Source organism: Abramis brama (genome assembly GCF_963993115.1).
Source record: "Abramis brama genome assembly, chromosome: 24".
Classification (NCBI taxonomy): domain Eukaryota; kingdom Metazoa; phylum Chordata; class Actinopteri; order Cypriniformes; family Leuciscidae; genus Abramis; species Abramis brama.
In genome coordinates, this window is record NC_139986.1 from 261,010 (window position 1) to 284,132 (window position 23,123).

At 42.0% G+C, this 23,123-nt stretch overlaps 1 protein-coding gene across 1 annotated transcript in view; it reads right to left on the minus strand.

The window, feature by feature from the left end:
* The window catches only part of LOC311075546 (cadherin-7), a gene marked incomplete at both ends in the record, with an annotated part of 106,878 nt that overhangs the window by 70,699 nt on the left and 13,056 nt on the right, over window positions 1-23,123 (minus strand). The window contains one exon of the mRNA XM_084103042.1: window positions 17,411-17,705. Within this exon, the coding sequence (XP_083959168.1) occupies window positions 17,411-17,705 (295 nt within the window). The remainder of the gene's footprint in view (window positions 1-17,410; window positions 17,706-23,123) is intronic.

Here is a 23,123-nt window from a genome sequence, read left to right on the forward strand (position 1 = left end):
ACATTTTGTGTGAATGTGAAATGAATTTTAAGCTCTGGTGGTAGCTAGTCTTTTAGACGGAAGAGTGATTTCTCTTATAGGCAGATATGCGCTTTCTGGATTAGTGGGAGTGGCTTGCGGAGCTGTGCAATGTGGTGCATTGTGGGAGTTGTTGTCTTTCATACAAATGCATCCTGAAGTTATTTTTTGTCTTTTCTCGGTCACGAAGGCACCAAATTCAAAAATTATTTTACATTTCGACTACATATATGACCCACTTTAAATAAAAAACAATGTTCAAATGGGTGAAATGCCCCTTTAAGTGACTGATCCACACACACTAAATACGCCTGTCATGTGACTGATCCACACACACTAAATACGCCTGTCATGTGACTGATCCACACACACTAAATACGCCAGTCATGTGACTGATCCACACACACTAAATACGCCTGTCATGTGACTGATCCACACACACTGAATACGCCAGTCATGTGACTGATCCACACACACTGAATACGTCTGTCATGTGACCGATCCACACACACTGAATACGCCTGTCATGTGACTGATCCACACACACTAAATACGCCTGTCATGTGACTGATCCACACACACTAAATACGCCAGTCATGTGACTGATCCACACACACTAAATACGCCTGTCATGTGACTGATCCACACACACTAAATACGCCTGTCATGTGACTGATCCACACACACTAAATACGCCAGTCATGTGACTGATCCACACACACTAAATACGCCTGTCATGTGACTGATCCACACACACTGAATACGCCAGTCATGTGACTGATCCACACACACTGAATACGTCTGTCATGTGACCGATCCACACACACTGAATATGTGACTGATTCACACACACTGAATACGCTAGTCATGTGACTGATCCACACACACTAAATACGCCTGTCATGTGACTGATCCACACACACTAAATACGCCTGTCATGTGACTGATCCACACACACTAAATACGCCTGTCATGTGACTGATCCACACACACTGAATATGTCTGTCATGTGACCGATCCACACACACTGAATATGTGACTGATTCACACACACTGAATATGTGACTGATTTACACACACTAAATATGCCTGTCATGTGACTGATTCACACACACTGAATAGGCTTGTCATGTGAATGATTCACACACACTAAATACGCCTGTCATGTGACTGATTCACACACACTAAATACGCCTGTCATGTGACTGATCCACACACACTGAATAGGCTTGTCATGTGAATGATTCACACACACTAAATACGCCTGTCATGTGACTGATTCACACACACTAAATACGCCTGTCATGTGACTGATTCACACACACTGAATACGCCAGTCATGTGACTGAGCCACACACACTAAATATGCCTGTCATGTGACTGATTCACACACACTGAATAGGCTTGTCATGTGAATGATTCACACACACTGAATATGCCTGTCATGTGACTGATCCACACACACTGAATAGGCTTGTCATGTGACTGATCCACACACACTAAATACGCCTGTCATGTGACTGATTCACACACACTGAATACGCCTGTCATGTGACTGATCCACACACACTGAATACGCCTGTCATGTGACTGAACCACACACACTGAATATGTGACTGATTCACACACACTGAATACGCCTGTCATGTGACTGATTCACACACACTGAATATGTGACTGATCCACACACACTAAATACGCCTGTCATGTGACTGATTCACACACACTGAATACGCCTGTCATGTGACTGATTCACACACACTGAATAGGCCTGTCATGTGACTGATCCACACACACTGAATATGTGACTGATTCACACACACTGAATATGTGACTGATCCACACACACTAAATACGCCTGTCATGTGACTGATCCACACACACTGAATATGTGACTGATTCACACACACTGAATACGCCTGTCATGTGACTGATTCACACACACTGAATACGCCTGTCATGTGACTGATCCACACACACTGAATATGTGACTGATTCACACACACTGAATACGCCAGTCATGTGACTGATTCACACACACTGAATACGCCTGTCATGTGACTGATCCACACACACTGAATATGTGACTGATTCACACACACTGAATACGCCTGTCATGTGATTAATCCACACACACTGAATACGCCTGTCATGTGACTGATTCACACACACTGAATACGCCTGTCATGTGACTGATCCACACACACTGAATATGTGACTGATCCACACACACTGAATATGTGACTGATTCACACACACTGAATACGCCTGTCATGTGACTGATTCACACACACTGAATAGGCCTGTCATGTGACTGATCCACACACACTGAATATGTGACTGATCCACACACACTGAATACGCCTGTCATGTGACTGATTCACACACACTGAATATGTGACTGATTCACACACACTGAATACGCCTGTCATGTGACTGATCCACACACACTGAATATGTGACTGATTCACACACACTGAATACGCCTGTCATGTGACTGATCCACACACACTGAATATGTGACTGATTCACACACACTGAATACGCCTGTCATGTGACTGATTCACATACACTGAATAGGCCTGTCATGTGACTGATCCACACACACTGAATATGTGACTGATTCACACACACTGAATACGCCTGTCATGTGACTGATTCACACACACTGAATACGCCTGTCATGTGACTGATCCACACACACTGAATATGTGACTGATTCACACACACTGAATACGCCTGTCATGTGACTGATCCACACACACTAAATACGCCTGTCATGTGACTGATCCACACACACTGAATATGTCTGTCATGTGACCGATCCACACACACTGAATATGTGACTGATTTACACACACTGAATAGGACTGTCATGTGACTGATTCACACACACTGAATAGGCTTGTCATGTGAATGATTCACACACACTAAATACGCCTGTCATGTGACTGATTCACACACACTAAATACGCCTGTCATGTGACTGATCCACACACACTGAATACGCCAGTCATGTGACTGAGCCACACACACTAAATATGCCTGTCATGTGACTGATTCACACACACTGAATAGGCTTGTCATGTGAATGATTCACACACACTGAATATGCCTGTCATGTGACTGATCCACACACACTGAATAGGCTTGTCATGTGACTGATCCACACACACTAAATACGCCTGTCATGTGACTGATTCACACACACTGAATACGCCTGTCATGTGACTGATCCACACACACTGAATACGCCTGTCATGTGACTGAACCACACACACTGAATACGCCTGTCATGTGACTGATTCACACACACTGAATAGGCCTGTCATGTGACTGATCCACACACACTGAATATGTGACTGATTCACACACACTGAATACGCCTGTCATGTGACTGATTCACACACACTGAATATGTGACTGATCCACACACACTAAATACGCCTGTCATGTGACTGATCCACACACACTGAATATGTGACTGATTCACACACACTGAATACGCCTGTCATGTGACTGATTCACACACACTGAATACGCCTGTCATGTGACTGATCCACACACACTGAATATGTGACTGATTCACACACACTGAATACGCCAGTCATGTGACTGATTCACACACACTGAATACGCCTGTCATGTGACTGATCCACACACACTGAATATGTGACTGATTCACACACACTGAATACGCCTGTCATGTGACTAATCCACACACACTGAATACGCCTGTCATGTGACTGATTCACACACACTGAATACGCCTGTCATGTGACTGATCCACACACACTGAATATGTGACTGATTCACACACACTGAATAGGCCTGTCATGTGACTGATCCACACACACTGAATATGTGACTGATTCACACACACTGAATACGCCTGTCATGTGACTGATCCACACACACTGAATATGTGACTGATTCACACACACTGAATACGCCTGTCATGTGACTGATTCACACACACTGAATACGCCTGTCATGTGACTGATTCACACACACTGAATATGTGACTGATTCACACACACTGAATACGCCTGTCATGTGACTATTCACACACACTGAATATGCCTGTCATGTGATTGATCCACACACACTGAATATGTGACTGATCCACACACACTGAATATGTGACTGATCCACACACACTGAATAGGCCTGTCATGTGACTGATTCACACACACTGAATATGCCTGTCATGTGACTGATTCACACACACTGAATATGCCTGTCATGTGACTGATCCATACACACTGAATATGTGACTGATTCACACACACTGAATACGCCTGTCATGTGACTGATTCACACACACTGAATACGCCTGTCATGTGACTGATCCACACACACTGAATATGTGACTGATTCACACACACTGAATACGCCTGTCATGTGACTGATTCACACACACTGAATACGCCTGTCATGTGACTGATCCACACACACTGAATATGTGACTGATTCACACACACTGAATACGCCTGTCATGTGACTGATTCACATACACTGAATAGGCCTGTCATGTGACTGATCCACACACACTGAATATGTGACTGATCCACACACACTAAATACGCCTGCCATGTGACTGATTCACACACACTGAATACGCCTGTCATGTGACTGATCCACACACACTGAATATGTGACTGATCCACACACACTGAATATGTGACTGATTCACACACACTGAATACGCCTGTCATGTGACTGATTCACACACACTGAATACGCCTGTCATGTGACTGATTCACACTGAATACGCCTGTCATGTGACTGATTCACACACACTGAATACGCCTGTCATGTGACTGATTCACACACACTGAATACGCCTGTCATGTGACTGATCCACACACACTGAATATGTGACTGATTCACACACACTGAATACGTCTGTCATGTGACTGATCCACACACTGAATATGTGACTGACTCACACACACTGAATACGCCTGTCATGTGACTGATCCACACACACTGAATACGCCTGTCATGTGACTGATTCACACACACTGAATACGCCTGTCATGTGACTGATTCACACACACTGAATACGCCTGTCATGTGACTGATTCACACACACTGAATACGCCTGTCATGTGACTGATCCACACACACTGAATATGTGACTGATTCACACACACTGAATACGCCTGTCATGTGACTGATCCACACACACAGAATATGTGACTGATTCACACACACTGAATACGCCTGTCATGTGACTGATTCACACACACTGAATACGCCTGTCATGTGACTGATCCACACACACTGAATATGTGACTGATTCACACACACTGAATACGCCTGTCATGTGACTAATCCACACACACTGAATATGCCTGTCATGTGACTGATTCACACACACTGAATACGCCTGTCATGTGACTGATCCACACACACTGAATATGTGACTGATTCACACACACTGAATACGCCTGTCATGTGACTGATCCACACACACTGAATATGTGACTGATTCACACACACTGAATACGCCTGTCATGTGACTGATTCACACACACTGAATACGCCTGTCATGTGACTGATCCACACACACTGAATATGTGACTGATTCACACACACTGAATACGCCTGTCATGTGACTGATTCACACACACTGAATACGCCTGTCATGTGACTGATTCACACACACTGAATATGTGACTGATTCACACACACTGAATACGCCTGTCATGTGACTATTCACACACACTGAATACGCCTGTCATGTGATTGATCCACACACACTGAATATGTGACTGATCCACACACACTGAATATGTGACTGATCCACACACACTGAATAGGCCTGTCATGTGACTGATTCACACACACTGAATACGCCTGTCATGTGACTGATTCACACACACTGAATATGCCTGTCATGTGACTGATCCACACACACTGAATATGTGACTGATTCACACACACTGAATACGCCTGTCATGTGACTGATTCACACACACTGAATACGCCTGTCATGTGACTGATCCACACACACTGAATATGTGACTGATTCACACACACTGAATACGCCTGTCATGTGACTGATTCACACACACTGAATACGCCTGTCATGTGACTGATCCACACACACTGAATATGTGACTGATTCACACACACTGAATACGCCTGTCATGTGACTGATTCACATACACTGAATAGGCCTGTCATGTGACTGATCCACACACACTGAATATGTGACTGATCCACACACACTAAATACGCCTGCCATGTGACTGATTCACACACACTGAATATGTGACTGATCCACACACACTGAATATGTGACTGATTCACACACACTGAATACGCCTGTCATGTGACTGATTCACACTGAATACGCCTGTCATGTGACTGATTCACACACACTGAATACGCCTGTCATGTGACTGATTCACACACACTGAATACGCCTGTCATGTGACTGATCCACACACACTGAATATGTGACTGATTCACACACACTGAATACGTCTGTCATGTGACTGATCCACACACTGAATATGTGACTGACTCACACACACTGAATACGCCTGTCATGTGACTGATCCACACACACTGAATACGCCTGTCATGTGACTGATTCACACACACTGAATACGCCTGTCATGTGACTGATTCACACACACTGAATACGCCTGTCATGTGACTGATTCACACACACTGAATACGCCTGTCATGTGACTGATCCACACACACTGAATATGTGACTGATTCACACACACTGAATACGCCTGTCATGTGACTGATCCACACACACTGAATATGTGACTGATTCACACACACTGAATACGCCTGTCATGTGACTGATCCACACACACTGAATATGTGACTGATTCACACACACTGAATACGCCTGTCATGTGACTGATCCACACACACAGAATATGTGACTGATTCACACACACTGAATACGCCTGTCATGTGACTGATTCACACACACTGAATACGCCTGTCATGTGACTGATCCACACACACTGAATATGTGACTGATTCACACACACTGAATACGCCTGTCATGTGACTAATCCACACACACTGAATACGCCTGTCATGTGACTGATTCACACACACTGAATACGCCTGTCATGTGACTGATTCACACTGAATACGCCTGTCATGTGACTGATTCACACACACTGAATACGCCTGTCATGTGACTGATTCACACACACTGAATACGCCTGTCATGTGACTGATCCACACACACTGAATACGCCTGTCATGTGACTGATCCACACACACTGAATACGCCTGTCATGTGACTGATTCACACACACTGAATACGCCTGTCATGTGACTGATCCACACACACTGAATATGTGACTGATTCACACACACTGAATACGTCTGTCATGTGACTGATCCACACACTGAATATGTGACTGACTCACACACACTGAATACGCCTGTCATGTGACTGATCCACACACACTGAATACGCCTGTCATGTGACTGATTCACACACACTGAATACGCCTGTCATGTGACTGATTCACACACACTGAATACGCCTGTCATGTGACTGATTCACACACACTGAATACGCCTGTCATGTGACTGATCCACACACACTGAATATGTGACTGATTCACACACACTGAATACGCCTGTCATGTGACTGATCCACACACACTGAATATGTGACTGATTCACACACACTGAATACGCCTGTCATGTGACTGATCCACACACACTGAATATGTGACTGATTCACACACACTGAATACGCCTGTCATGTGACTGATCCACACACACAGAATATGTGACTGATTCACACACACTGAATACGCCTGTCATGTGACTGATTCACACACACTGAATACGCCTGTCATGTGACTGATCCACACACACTGAATATGTGACTGATTCACACACACTGAATACGCCTGTCATGTGACTGATTCACACACACTGAATAGGCCTGTCATGTGACTGATCCACACACACTGAATATGTGACTGATTCACACACACTGAATACGCCTGTCATGTGACTGATTCACACACACTGAATACGCCTGTCATGTGACTGATCCACACACACTGAATATGTGACTGATTCACACACACTGAATACGCCTGTCATGTGACTGATTCACACACACTGAATACGCCTGTCATGTGACTGATTCACACACACTGAATATGTGACTGATTCACACACACTGAATACGCCTGTCATGTGACTATTCACACACACTGAATACGCCTGTCATGTGATTGATCCACACACACTGAATATGTGACTGATCCACACACACTGAATATGTGACTGATCCACACACACTGAATAGGCCTGTCATGTGACTGATTCACACACACTGAATACGCCTGTCATGTGACTGATTCACACACACTGAATATGCCTGTCATGTGACTGATCCACACACACTGAATATGTGACTGATTCACACACACTGAATACGCCTGTCATGTGACTGATTCACACACACTGAATACGCCTGTCATGTGACTGATCCACACACACTGAATATGTGACTGATTCACACACACTGAATACGCCTGTCATGTGACTGATTCACACACACTGAATACGCCTGTCATGTGACTGATCCACACACACTGAATATGTGACTGATTCACACACACTGAATACGCCTGTCATGTGACTGATTCACATACACTGAATAGGCCTGTCATGTGACTGATCCACACACACTATGGCGAGTAGATAATGCCTTTTCTAAGTCTACCCTGAAGAAGGCGAAGGAGCAGTCTACCCTTCCGTCGCCGTCAGTCCGTGTCTATTTTTGAATGGGATTGATAGAGACGTCAGACGACAGACCGGCGGCGGCGTCACGGCGGCGTCACAGTAGTAACGTATACCTTACGGCGACGTGGCGACGGCGTACGTGAGAAATGTATAAAAAATCATAACGTCTGAACCAGGCACGTCGCCTAATAAGACGCCTGATACACACGTCGTCCCTCAGTACGTTGCCTAATAAGACGCCTGATACACACGTCGTCCCTCTGTACGTCGCCTAATAAGACGCATGATAAACACGGCTTCCCCAATGTATTTCGCCTTTAAACATTTCAAAGTTTGCATTAGTAGATGTAGGCCTACGTGTTATAGGCTATTGCTTTTAGCCTACAGTAAAAAGGGCCACTGGTGCTTAATAACTAAGTTTAGCCTATTCAATGTTTGATAGGCTATACAGTCAAAAGTTTTTGAACGGTAAGATATTTTAGACAGTAATATTAAATATTGAAATAGGCTATTTATACAACTTAAAATAACTGTTTTCTATTTGAATATATTTTAAAATGTCATTTATTCCTGCAATCAAAGCTGAATTTTCAGCATCATTACTCCAGTCTTTAATAGCACATGATCCTTCAGGAATCATTGTAATATGATGATTTTATGCTCAAGAAACATTTATGATTATTATCAATGTTAAAAACAATTGTGTACAATTTTGTTTTTACGATTATTTGATTAATAGAAAGTTCAAAACAACAGCAGCTATCTGAAATTTGCCAGCACAGAAATAAATTGCATTTTAAAATATATTAAAATAGAAAGGTTTAAATTGTATACATTTTAAATTGTGAAACAGTTTAAATTGAATAAATATTTCACAATATTATTGTTTTTGCTGTATTTTGAATCAAATAAATGAAGCCTTGGTGAGCAGAAGAGACTTAAAAAAATCTTACTGTTCAAAAACCGATGTAGCCTAATTACGTTAGTGTGTAAAAGATTTTTAACATGTTTCAATTTCATTAAGTCCTTATTTCAACATTTCGACATAAGTATCTTGTTATTTCGACATAATACGTTGTTATTTCGATATAATATCTGTTATTTAGACATAATAATGGGACATTCTAATCTGCATTAAGCCACATTAAGCATTCTTATAATGGTTTTCTATGGGAGGAAAATTCTTAACGTGTAATTAAACATCTAATTTTTTGAACATATAGTATAGCCTACTTTATTATGATTTTATATCATAATGATTTATAAATGCAGGCACAATTATCCGTGAACTTGATAAATGTTGCAGATGTTTTATGCGCAAATAAATGCCTTAGTTTGAACTGTGCAAAATTCAGAATTAATTGAATATGCAGCAATTTGTACAAATAGAGAGTCTTTAGACATGTTGTAGCCATTAAATAAGCACATTTGGTTTCATATTTGTTACAATATTATTATGTTATTTTTTCCCCCATCTATGTTGATAATGAAAAGTGAACAGCATGAGTAAGATTGGATGCGCAATATATCGGGAGACATGATTTTGACCACTTCATAAGTTTTGTTTTTAGAAAAACTTTCTTTAAAGTGAATTTCGTTTTGTATAAATTGCACCTTAATTTTAAGCAATTTTTCATTAACCAGTTGCCTGTATTTAATAGGCTAAATAAGAAGCAAATGGCAGACAATATCATGACATGGAGGCGCCCGCGCGGTCACTTGCATTGCACGTGAACTGGAGCGCATCTCATCCTAACTTAACCAAAACTCAGCGTTTGTATAAAATTGTATTAATTATAAATTGTGAAACAGTTTAAATTGTACAAATATTTCACAATATCACAGTTTTTCTGTATTTTGAATCAAATAAATGAAGCCTTGGTGAGCAGAAGAGACTTATTTTAAAAATATTTAAAAATATTATAAAAACCGGAATATGGACTTGTGCTGTTTAACTTATTTAGCAACTTAAAAACACGCTAACAACACAAAAAAAATGAACCAATATATTTCTAAGAATGCAAATAGATGTTTGAGGTTTCAAAATGAAACTGTTGCAAAACATTACAATCAAACACTAGATAAACAATGGTTTGCTCTTGATGTCAAATGTAACAATTATCGTCAGGCCTCTTGCGCCCTCTGTTGGCATTTGTTATAATACATAATATACATAAGTTCATTGTTAATATATTTCTTTATGTATTTTAATAGTGTTGTTAAATAAAACAATAAAATTAATTACTTTTAATACTTTATTTGAACCAATTATATTGCCTCATTTGTAATGTTTTTAAGTCATACTAAAGGCCATTGTTCACTTCAGATCTATCTTTCTAACCAAAATAAATAAATAAAATAGTCGACACTGACAGCCCTAGTTTTGAACATTTGAACATGAACCTACATTGTTTTACATTTTGTGACTAAAAGACTATTTCCCTGTCTTATATTTTTTCATTGTTGATTTCTTGAAAATAATAGGCTATTAAAGGAGCTGTATGTAAGATTGTGGCCAAAACTGGTACTGCAATTACTTTCAAATTACTTGTAGAGTGGTGTATCCCCTCCCCCTCCCCCTGACTCGAGGTTGCCAGATATGCTGCAGGATCCAGCAGGAACGTAGGCTGCTACAAGGAGCTGCAGCTGTGGTAACTAGAGCAGAGCTGGCAACCCGGATGCCGAAACACTACTGACTTTGTGATTGGTAGATAGGTGGAGGGTGGGGCTTCAGGCCAAAACAAAATATGACAACATCAACATCAGTTGAGGGCTGCAACTTCAATTTTTAAATGACAATATCCTGGCTGTACTACTGTTGTCAGTGATATAAGTATTTGAAATGAACATGATTTCTTAATGTCTAGTGACATATCAGGGCCATTTTATGATTAATTGAAATACATTTCTTACATACAGCTCCTTTAAATTTTCTTGTCACCTTCTCCTGAAAACAATATAGTGAATAGTTTCATATTGTGTATTCGCCCATTATGGTCAACTGTGTTAATTAAAATTATTACCACCTTCAAAAGCACTAGCGACGCCAGAATTTTGATTGTAGGTGGGCCCCCAGAAAACTGGGCCAGTTAAAATAAGCCAAAAAACAAAACAAAAAACGGTTCCCCTTTTGAATAAGAAACAATATCAAGACTATATAAAACTCGTCAAAAAACGCACGCACACTCAAACCAACACTGACTGCACATCACATTTGTGACTTTATTGATTCTGCTTTTATTCGTAATGCAATGGACCGGTCAACGGGACATAAATTAATCCTTAAAGGATGGGACTTTATGGGACATTTGCACAAAAAGAATAAATAACTTACCGTAGCCTATTTTATGTCGCTCCAGAGTCGCATCAGTCAAAAAATGCGTCACGAGGAAGAAAAATAACATAGGCTATGCCTAAGTCGCACTGGACTAAGTTGCATTTTTTTTTAGAAATGTATTTCACAAAAAAAAATAAAAAAAAGTTACAGACAGCTCTCCGCTACGGACGTGAGCGCTCTAAAAGCGGCACTAAAATAATGTTTTAAAACTTTCACAGAGACCTCAAACTGAAAGCACAAATCCTGTTTTTAAATTTAATTTCGTTTTGTATTAATTGTATCTTAATTTTAATCGATGTTTCATCAACAAATTGTCTGGATTTAGCTAAATATAGGCTATTAGAAAATATATAATCAGGACACGGAGGCGCTGGCGAACCTGGAGCTCGTCTCATAAATGAACCGAAACTCAGCGTAAGCCTATAAGGTAGCCTATTGCCTCACAGACCTGAGACATATAGATAGCTTGAAATGTCTACTTTTAAGCAGAACAATTCAAAACGAAAGAAAACAGACTGCGCTGCTTATGTAATTCGTATGAAATGAAATGTGCTTTTCTCTCTGATGGCGCTGCGAAGATCGCGAGTCGTCAACTTCATCTCTAGCTGACACTGACATAAAACATAACTGTTTTATTAGTTAACAATGACAGTGGGGTTGTTGACTTTTTTTTTTTTTTTTTTTTTTTTTTTTTGAGCAGCTGCAGACAAATTCTTTCGACACACACACACAACATTGATAAACGGGATTTTTTTTCTTTTTGCTTTTTTAATACAATTAAAATTTCATTTAATTTATTGTTTAATAAAATTATAAGCCTATTATTTTTAGTTTATTAACAGCAACAACAGCTGTAAAGATGAAGTTGACGATCGCCATCTCCGTATGTGAACGCGCCTATAGAGAGAGAAATGCACATCATTACATAACCAGAGAGTAGCCTATTTCTTTTCGTTTTAAATTGTTAAAAAGACATTTCAAGCTTTCTTAAGATATATTTCATGTCTGTGAGGCATATGCTGAGTTTCGTTAAGTTAGGATGAGATGCGCTCCGGTTTACGAGAAGTGCAAGTGACCGCGCCTCGATTGTGTTGTCTGCTATATTTGGTATTTGGCAATTGGTTGATAAAAAAAAAATAAAAATAAAATTAAGATACAATTTATACAAAACGAAATTCACTTAAAAAAATCGTTTTCTGCAAAACAAAACTTAATTAAGTGGTCAAAATCATGTCTGACCCGCTCCATGTCTCTCGATATTGCGTACTCGTGTGTGCGGTTCACTTTTCACAATCAACATAAATTAAAAAATAACATTATAATATTTTAACAAATATTAAACTAAATAAGCTTATTTAATGGCTACAACACGTATATAGTAGACCTAGACTCTCTATTTGTACAAATTGCTGCACATTCATTTTATTCTGAATTTTGCACACATAAGTTGACAGGCATTTGTTTGTGCATGCATGTAAAACATATCTGCAACATTTATCAAGTTCACTGATAATTATGCGTGCATTTATTAATTATTATCTTAATGAATAATGTAACAAGGACGAAGCATGTAAACTGCGTTGTTTGTTTAGAATGGAATGGATCGCAAATAGATCCGAATGAAGAAACGTACAAAACCATAGTAGAAAATGGGTGGGCCCGGACCTAAAATGGGTACCCGGGCCCAATGGTAGCGCCGCGGCTGTTCAAAAGTAAAAACTCAGAATGACACATTCCAGAATATTATGTTTAGATAATGAATTTATCTGTTCAACTTTAAAGTTGTTGTTAATAATTGTGCAAAAAGTTGTGACTTTGATGGTGTAGGCTATAATTTGCATAGTCCTCATATCCAGTAGAAAGAGTGAATTATTAAAAAAAAAATACTATGCCCGTTAACCATTCAGAGATGACATTAATGAGATACACAACTTTGTATACAATACAAAATTTGTATCAAAGATATTTTCAATGTCATCAGAACACAAGAAAAGAATGATTGATTAGAAAGATAACAAAGGAAAGATAAGAAAAGCTAGGGGGGAAAATAGATATTAATTTATTGTGATATGACGTTGGAGTCACACGTTGGTGTCACGCGTCTGTGATGAGACGTGCTGTGGTGCGACGTTGGAGTCACACGTTGGTGTCACGCGTCTGTGATGCAGCGTACCCCTTCTGTCACGTAAAAGTACACGACTGTCGACTTCGGTAAGTTATCCGTGGCACTATCCACTCGCCATACACACACTGAATATGTGACTGATCCACACACACTAAATACGCCTGCCATGTGACTGATTCACACACACTGAATACGCCTGTCATGTGACTGATTCCCCCTAATACGCCTGTCATGTGACTGATCCACACACACTGAATATGTGACTGATTCACACACACTGAATACGCCTGTCATGTGACTGATTCACACACACTGAATACGCCTGTCATGTGACTGATTCACACTGAATACGCCTGTCATGTGACTGATTCACACACACTGAATACGCCTGTCATGTGACTGATTCACACACACTGAATACGCCTGTCATGTGACTGATCCACACACACTGAATATGTGACTGATTCACACACACTGAATACGTCTGTCATGTGACTGATCCACACACTGAATATGTGACTGACTCACACACACTGAATACGCCTGTCATGTGACTGATCCACACACACTGAATACGCCTGTCATGTGACTGATTCACACACACTGAATACGCCTGTCATGTGACTGATTCACACACACTGAATACGCCTGTCATGTGACTGATTCACACTGAATAGGCCTGTCATGTGACTGATCCACACACACTGAATTTGTGACTGATTCACACACACTGAATACGCCTGTCATGTGACTGATTCACACACACTGAATACGCCTGTCATGTGACTGATTCACACACACTGAATACGCCTGTCATGTGACTGATTCACACACACTGAATACGCCTGTCATGTGACTGATCCACACACACTGAATATGTGACTGATTCACACACACTGAATACGTCTGTCATGTGACTGATCCACACACACTGAATACGCCTGTCATGTGACTGATTCACACACACTGAATACGCCTGTCATGTGACTGATTCACACACACTGAATACGCCTGTCATGTGACTGATTCACACACACTGAATACGCCTGTCATGTGACTGATCCACACACTGAATATGTGACTGATTCACACACACTGAATACGCCTGTCATGTGACTGATCCACACACACTGAATACGCCTGTCATGTGACTGATTCACACACACTGAATACGCCTGTCATGTGACTGATTCACACACACTAAATATGTCTGTCATGTGACTGATCCACACACACTGAATACGCCTGTCATGTGACTGATCCACACACACTAAATACGTCTGTTATGTGACTGATCCACACACACTGAATACGCCTGTCATGTGACTGATTCACACACACTGAATACGCCTGTCATGTGACTGATCCACACACTGAATATGTGACTGATCCACACACACTGAATACGTCTGTCATGTGACTGGATCCACACACTGAATATGTGACTGATTCACACACACTGAATACGTCTGTCATGTGACTGATCCACACACTGAATATAGGCTTGTTCGACTTCATGCAGCTCTGTGCAGACCGATCTGCGGCTGACTTAAAGCAGTGCATGCCGGTTAGAAATTTTGTCCGACTTGATACAGCGCCGACGCCGCGTGACTGTGACGTATACCATCAAAGTACCGCGAGAGCAATTCGAGAGTAGCCGGAGAACTCAGCCAGCGCAGCTTCTCAAGAGCGGCTGCACTGGGCTGCACGTGGGCTGATGACGACACAGCTGTTCCACGATTGGCCGGATTCACCGCATGACAACGATCACGTGTGTTTCGTGTTTATTCGAAAACCTTTAGTTCCTCTAAAGCTCTCAAATCAGTTTATTATAACAGTGAACACTCTTTTCATGTCGTTGTCATGTTATATTGTGTCATGTTTATCAAATTAAAACTGCTTAAAAAACGTAGACTCCACTTCATTGATAGTAGCTTATGTTGAACTTTATTCTTGTTCAAACAGACGCTGTATGAAGCAGTACATAAAGTATTGAATGAAAATGTCTCTGAAACATCTGTGTATTATTTGGCAAATATTGCATTTGTTTCACTTCAGCTGTGGTAAAGTATGCAAACACCACGTGAGCGGTCACCACGGGAACCAGAAAGTGTCCGACTTCACGTTTCAGTTTGCAGCTCCTCCCCGCCTGCACGCGGCTACTCTCGCCGATCGGTTGCATCCAGCCGCAGCCGATGTCGAACACACCTTTTGTGACTGACTCACACACACTGAATACGCCTGTCATGTGACTGATCCACACACACTGAATATGTGACTGACTCACACACACTGAGCTGCTGTTCGCTGTCGCAGCTTCTGACACACTGTCACTCCAACATAACCTGGAAGTTGAATCTATGAATCCCGTTCTGACAGGGTCCTCAGGCAAGGAGCATTAAGCTTCAGAATCCTTCAGGAGATGTCCTGGGATCTGACATCAGCGATCTGATCCTTTGGCAGCTTCTGCCTCCATGTTTCATTTTAGTGACTGTGTGTTTGTCTCTTGCTCTCGCTCTCATTCGTCATGTTCTTGTGCTTCGGAAAGCTCTTGGTTATTTTCATTGGCAGTTTTCAAGATTTGACACACATTCAGTGGCTCACTGCATCTTGGGAGTAAAAGCACACAATTCTCTGCCTTAAAATATTGAGAAAACAGGCAAAAGCTTACCATCTTTTCATTTTGTAATAATCTCATTCTGTAAATCAGTTTCTTTAGTTGGTGTCTGGTCAGTTTTCAGACATTCTTCAATAACACACTGCAGAGAAATACAGCTATGATGGAGATTATTAGCATGTCCTGCCTCGTGTTACTTCAAGAAACAGCCCAATTCACCTTTCCTTGTTCTAACATGACGTTTTCATCAGTTTAGTAACAAAGGTTTAGACATTTTTTTTTTCAACTAGCAATGGCAGATACTGAATCTGTGAAGTAGTTTCCACACATACAAGAGGGTTTTTTTGTACAGCCCTGGGTTAGGGTTTGTCAAATAAATGCAGTCTTTGAGAGCAGAAGAAACTTGCTTTAAAAACATTTTAAATTATCATACCGATCCCAAACTTTTGAATGGTAGTTCTTGGCTATTTTTAAATGTATTTTTATACGTGTCCTTCTAAGAAAGTAATCATAAGCTTTTGAAGATGAGCAAAGATTAGTTAAATGAACGTACCGAGAGGAGACATTTCGGGCACTCCTGAGGTGTACGGCCCGTCCAGGAACTTGGGCTCGTTGTCATTGATGTCCTGGACCTTCACCATGAACTGAGACTCGTCCTCTAGCGGAAGGCTAGTTTCGCGGTCGACCGCTTGAGCACGCAGTGTGTAATAACCCTGTTCCTCTCGGTCCAGGCGTTTGGTAGCATGGATGTCTCCTGTATTCTCATCGATAGTGAAGACTGAAGATGCTCCCTCCCCTGTCAACACGTACCGGACATTTCCATCACCCTTATCCACATCTGAATGCAGCTGTGAAAAAACACAGACTTGTAGACAACCAGAACACACACTACAGCAGTTTAATGCTCTGACATTTAGATGTGAGTAAATTGATTACAGCTTTTAAACAAAACAGTACTATAATTTACAGTGAAGTTATAATAAACCTAAATTACTATTTCAGCACAACTTTTAAACTTTTTGAATTTCACTTTTGAAATTTTCTTTGCATGTACACACCTGGAACTGCAGTCAAGCATTTTTTTTTTTTTTTTTTTTATGTGCAAAAATAAAGTGCTCAGTGCATGTAACAAAAGTAACAAAGTAACAAACATTTCAGTCATGGAGGAACTTCCTCAGAGTTTTACAGCATTTATTTAAATCTTTGCAATCATGTCGTTTGTTTTGAAAAAGTGTGCAAGATCCTATACCTTTTCTTAATTTTGTAATAAGAGCCACACTTTCTGCTGCCAGTTGGTGGAGCTATGACTGAGAAGAACAATATCCACATCCATGTGATCATCCATGACCAATCATACACCGCCTACAAGACATGTGACACTTCCGCTTTCCATTTTTTCCATAAATGTTTTGCCTTGTCATGGTAAAACCATTTGAGATATCAAAAATCCATTTGCAGTTTTTATCATCAGGGCTCTCAAGTTTTGAAGACAGGCAAGAGTGACATCCCTTTCATTGGTTGTTGCGTTAAATCTTACCCAGATACAATAGTGCTATTTTCTGATTAGCTACTGAGTAGCCCCCTTTTTTTTTTTGATTGGCTGATAAGTGGCAGGCTCGACTAAGAACTCCAGGGGAGACGCGCTCGATTCCTGCCGGTTCCATAATGAGAGTGGCGCGGCCAGAGAAATTTTGGGCGCTGCAGCATATTAAATATATTATAAATAGTTTTTCCGCGTGAGAAATACAATGTGTGGCGGGAGTGCGTGACAAAAGACTGAAATGAGTGACTGTCACGCTCAATGCGTGACACTTGAGAGCCCTGTATCATGTTTGGGAGACTTTGACTGTCTGGATCTGATTTGTAATTAGATGAGTGAACCCCTCTGTCTGAGCACAGTTTAATATAAGGACGAGGAGACAGTTGAGCAGGTTTAGATGATGTATTGATAAAAGAACAAGCCACAGAGGTACAGGTATTTCACAGGTAGGTATCAATTACAGGCAGTAGAGGCATTAGTCTGGAAAACAATACCATAAAGGATAGTGAATAACAAGAATGGCTGGGCATATATACAATAATAAACATCCATTGGTACATAAAGGCAGCCAAAGCATACTAAATCCTCATCAGTAACATTTCACCATGGAATATACAATCCAATAAAGGAAAATAAGGTATCACATTGTACATTATAGACCATAAGCAATCATCTAACATGATTAACATCACTCTATATATGGATAACACAGCACATCAGATTGTAATCGCTCGTTTGGTATAAACAGCTCAAAATATCAAATTGACATCCCAAAGGACTCATCAAAAAAACAAAAACAGTGATATACAGTACATCTCAATAAAGAAGAAATAATCACATATGGAACAGCGTCATTAAGCTAGACTAACAGAAACAACAGCTGAGGGCATGTCTGGACATGCGTGTGTGACGCAGTTATAAATAACTAAATACCAATCTTTATAAACACAAACATATGGCAAACATGCTTACTTGTTGGTCAATGACTAACACCTCAAGGCAACTTCTGCAGCAAATATCACAGATAACAAGAATAAATGTCCTTTCAGCAATCGGCGCAACATAACAGTTCAGCAGGCAACAGCAGCTTCACTCGAGAGAGTGCTCAATCCGAAACCAATTCACTATGTCAGAATAAAAGTCCTCTCTTAAAGGAGCCTTTACAAAAGCCGCTCCAAAAGATGAGAAGCATCTTTGCATTCAGGAAAGGCAAATATTTTAATGAGGGTTAGGAACTCCAGGATCATCTGAAGGCAATGTTGGTTGGACAACCAAGCGGGCAACTGGTCTGGTGTAGATTTTACCCTTGATCTGCACATCTGCTGATCTGTTATGGCCATCGGGGCTCAGGTGTGTCTGAATGACTTCACCTACAGGCCATAAACCTCGGGGCAACTGAGGGTCAACAATCATGACGTAGGTATGCTCTTGGAGGTCAGGAGGCGAAGCTTGCCATTTCTGCCTGGTCTGCAGAGTGGGAAGGTAATCACGGATGAATCTGGACCAGAATCGATCTGCCAGGATCTGGGAATGTCTCCATCTTCTGCGACTCAACATTTCAGATTTAATGACTTGTGGCAACGATCCATCAGGCCGCCCCATGAGGAGACTACTAGGGGTCACTGGGTCAATATCGGCTACATCGGAGGATACATAGCCCAAGGGTTTTGAGTAAAAGATAGCCTCGACTTCCAACAAAATTGTCATCAGGACCTCCTAAGGAACCGACTGGGAACCCAAAATGGTATACAAAGCTGACTTGGCAAATCTCACCACCCTCTCCCAAATCCCACCAAAGTGAGGGGCTGCTGAGGGATTAAAGCAGAAGTGGATCTTCTGGCAAGCAAGATGATGCTGCAGGTCAGGAGCTAAGGCAGCAAATGCTTCCCGCAAATCACGCTCGCCTCCACGAAAGGGACAGGGTTGGGGTGCCTCTCCTAGTGAAGAACCTCCTAAGGGCCATAATCAGTAGGGAGTAAGTCTAGGTGTACTGCTCTTGTGGTGAGACACTTAAAGAGAATACCCCAACGCTTCTCGATGCGTCTTCCAATTTTGATCAGGAAAGGACCAAACCAATCCATACCACATGAATGGAAGGCAAGCTTGTAAAGCTGGAGACGGGCAGAGGGTAGATCAGACATGTGAGGCACCGAAGGTTGGGCTCTCCATCGACAACATTCCGGACAGGTATGCTGAAAACGTAGAACAGCTTCACGGCCTCGCAGGATCCAATAACACCTCTTTATTCAGTAAACAGCCGTTCTGATCCAGGATGATGCAGCTGGTTGTCGTACTGACGGATGATCAGGCGAGTAACTGGATGCTTAGGGTCTAGGACTACAGGATGGAGAACAGAATCCGCGAAGTCGGCCACTATCCTCAAACGACCACCCAGCGTCGGGAGGTAGGTGACTTAACAGCAGGATCATTACAGGCCCACTGTCGAATCTCAAATCCTGCTTCAGAAAGGATAGTACGCAGGCGATCAATCAGACTATGGGCTGTATCAGCAGTAGGTAGGCTCTGGAGGCAATTATCAACATAAAAACATCTCTCCACAGAGAAACGAATCTCCTCATCTGTCAAGGGGTGCTGACAGGTGTGGCGCTGGAGTGCATAGATAGCACAACAAGGACTGGAGGTGGTACCAAAGGGTAGGACTAACCACTCGAAGGTCTGAGGAGCCTCATCCATCTGCAGGTCTCGCCATAGAAAGCGAAGTAGAGGACGATCTTCAGGGAACATCGCCTTAATATCTCCGTTTACGGCTACAGGATGCTCTCGGAAGGAAAGGAGGACACCTAACAACGAGGCTCCAAGGGTAGGTCCGGGCAATAAGTGCTGGTTAGGACTCTGACCTCTGTACTGATGTGAACAATTAAAGACAAGCCGGGACTTTCCATTGTGGCTAACAAGATGGTGAGGAATGTACCAACACTCAGGGGAATCAGGAACAGGATCAGGAACTACACGGACAGATCCGGTCTCTTGGAGTCTACGTATCTCTGTTCGGTAGGTCTCGGCTTTCTCAGGATCCTTCAGCAGACGCCGCTCCCCGCTGTGGAGGGTAGGCAAAACTGAATCTCTCGGAGCATTCAACAACGGCATGTCTCTACGGCGAAGAAGGGGAATGGCGAGGCGACGAACACCTTCTATCTCTAGGGTAATGGTCTTGAGGTCAAGCAGCTGAACGGCTTCCTGGTCTTGCTTGGAACGAGTAACTTTGTTACTCTCACGGTAAGGAATTGTATCCAACTGTCACAATCTCTGAATGTGGTGAAGGAGCTCATCTTGGACAGAAACCAAAGAGGTAAACAAGCACTGGGAAGGGGTGGAAGGACAACCCATAGAAGGAACAGGACTCTGAAGTGTCCATCCCAAGCTGGTACGAACAGCAACTGGCGCTCCCGGGCCGCCCCATCGAACAGGCTCAGTAGGTGTTGTAAGGTGGGGCTGGTTGGAACCAATAAGGAGAAATGGTTGGACATCGGTAAGGGTACTGATGGGAAGTCCTCTGAAGTGTCTGTACTTCCGCTTTAACTGCTCCACAGGATAGGACTGGCGTGACAGGTTAAGGCGATCAGCAGTAAAGGCATGACTGATCTGATAACTAACCTGTGGTTGGTAGACGGTTGAAATCTGGAAGGATATGGAACAACCTCGAATGACCTGAACATCATCTCTGACGGTCCAGATCTTCAGGAACACCCTGAATGCCCAGTGCTTCAACGGCAGTGGAAAGCAGGATCATTCACTCTGATCCGTCATCCAGGAGGGTAAAGGTATCCAAGGTACGATCTTCATAATGCAGATGTACTGGAACCACCTTAAGCATAACACGGCCGCTAATGGAAGGTTTATCACAGAAGAACCTATCTGAGGAGAAACTCGTAAGGCAACTCTTCTCCACAGTAGCAGGATCCTCTGTAGAGGAAGGACCGACATTTACATTGTGCAGGGGGTGAAGATCCCAACAACGATCATGCCTACGGATCCAGTTCTTAACTTCATAAGGGGTAAGCTAGGTGAAGGAAGCACACTGACTCAGGTAATGCTCAAATGTGTCACAGAAAGGACAATAGCGCTTCGCAATAACGGAACCCCTACAAGGCATGAAAGACTCAAATGAGGAAGGGGACAGGAATGCAGATGTTCCAACTCCATGCAGGATAGCAACGGATCTCTTGCCAGCATGTGAGCTCTTAGATATCAACTCTGCATCGTAACTATGACACCAGGTCTCGTAACGAAGCCAATTAGAGAGGTCAGTTAGGTTAGGGTTAGAACCAGGTTGATGGAACATATGGCAGCGGAAGTCCGCTCTCTGCTCTGAGGGAAGCTTGCTCAGAAGGCGTGCAACGTGGGAACCACAGCTCAACTCCAACTCCCCTTCATGTCCTAAAGTTCTCAACAGGCCGACTAGAGACTGGATTTGGAAAGCAAATTTTTGAAAGGCTGGGACATCACCTCGTCTAACATCAGGACTATCAAGGGCACTAGCTATCACTAGTTACCTCAAAGCTAACTGATGTGGCTGGCCGTACTTTTCACAAAGTGCTGACATAGTATCTGTGAAGGGGGTAGGGGAATTTAAGTAAGCATCAGCTATCATCTTAGCTTTGTCGAGCTTAAGGTAATCTACTAAGATCTGGTACTTAAACAGCTCATTACCATCTGGGAGTAGCAGGTTCTCCAAGGATATGCGAAGACGAGTGAACTCACTAGG